Genomic DNA, 845 nt, shown 5'->3' with positions numbered 1-845 from the left:
CGTAAATTTACATCTCTAGTCTTGTAATTTTACTACATTTTTTCTTCTAAATTTACGTGCTTAAAATCTTAAAATCTCATAAATTTGCTTCTAAATTTGTGTTTTTAGTCTCATCAGTTTTCAACTTTTTTCCAAAGTCTTCATGTTTAGAACATGAATCTGGGAGATTCCCTCCTTTTTTCCTTCTAAATTTGCATGTCTATAAATTCGTAAAGTTCTGCGTTATTTCACCTAAATTTGCGTGTTTGTTCTCGTCCATTCGCCACTTTGAACTCCAAAGTTGTTTTGGTCTTTGAAAGGCCCTAATGCGCAGACTGTGACCTATACTCTGTGGTTCAGGCAAACTGTCTCAGTGTTTTAGACCCTAAGCTGTACGTGAGACCAACCAGAACCAACCAGACCTTGATGCTCTGCAGGAATTAGCAACACAGAGGCTCGTCAGCCCGGGAAGGCACCGGGCTTCAGTGTGAACTGGACTGTTGGAGACCAAGGTCTGGAGGTGATTAACGGCAACACGGGGAAGGACGACGGAGGTGGACCTTCCAGACTCTGCAAGAAAGCTCTGTATGTCCGCTGGATGGACTTACACAGCAAGGTAAAGTCCAGGGAAAGCCAGACGGACCTCTGTGTGAGCAGAACCTGGGAAATGACTGGACAGACTCACATGGTCTCTCTGTGTGTTATACAGCTGAGCTCCAACCTGCGCATCCAAACGCTGAAGCCTGGGAGCTACCATGAAGCCAAGCAGGCGGCGGTGGAGTACCATGAGGCTAAGCAGGCGGCGGTGGAGTACCATGAGGCCAAGCAGGCGGCGGTGGAGTACCATGAGGCTAAGCAGGCGGCGG

The 845-nt window shown here is 47.2% G+C and overlaps 1 protein-coding gene across 1 annotated transcript in view; it reads left to right on the top strand.

The window, feature by feature from the left end:
* Nucleotides 1–845, top strand: part of LOC107081045 (double-stranded RNA-specific editase 1-like) — a gene marked incomplete at its 5' end in the record, with an annotated part of 14,695 nt that overhangs the window by 10,461 nt on the left and 3,389 nt on the right. Inside the window, 2 exons of the mRNA XM_015369258.1 lie at nt 417–595; nt 689–845. Of these exons, the coding sequence (XP_015224744.1) occupies nt 417–595; nt 689–845 (336 nt within the window). The remainder of the gene's footprint in view (nt 1–416; nt 596–688) is intronic.

Source organism: Cyprinodon variegatus, unplaced genomic scaffold, assembly GCF_000732505.1.
Source record: "Cyprinodon variegatus isolate N-32 unplaced genomic scaffold, C_variegatus-1.0 Scaffold2748, whole genome shotgun sequence".
Classification (NCBI taxonomy): domain Eukaryota; kingdom Metazoa; phylum Chordata; class Actinopteri; order Cyprinodontiformes; family Cyprinodontidae; genus Cyprinodon; species Cyprinodon variegatus.
The sequence above is the reverse complement of the archived record's forward strand: the minus strand, read 5'-3'. Positions and strand labels throughout refer to the sequence as shown.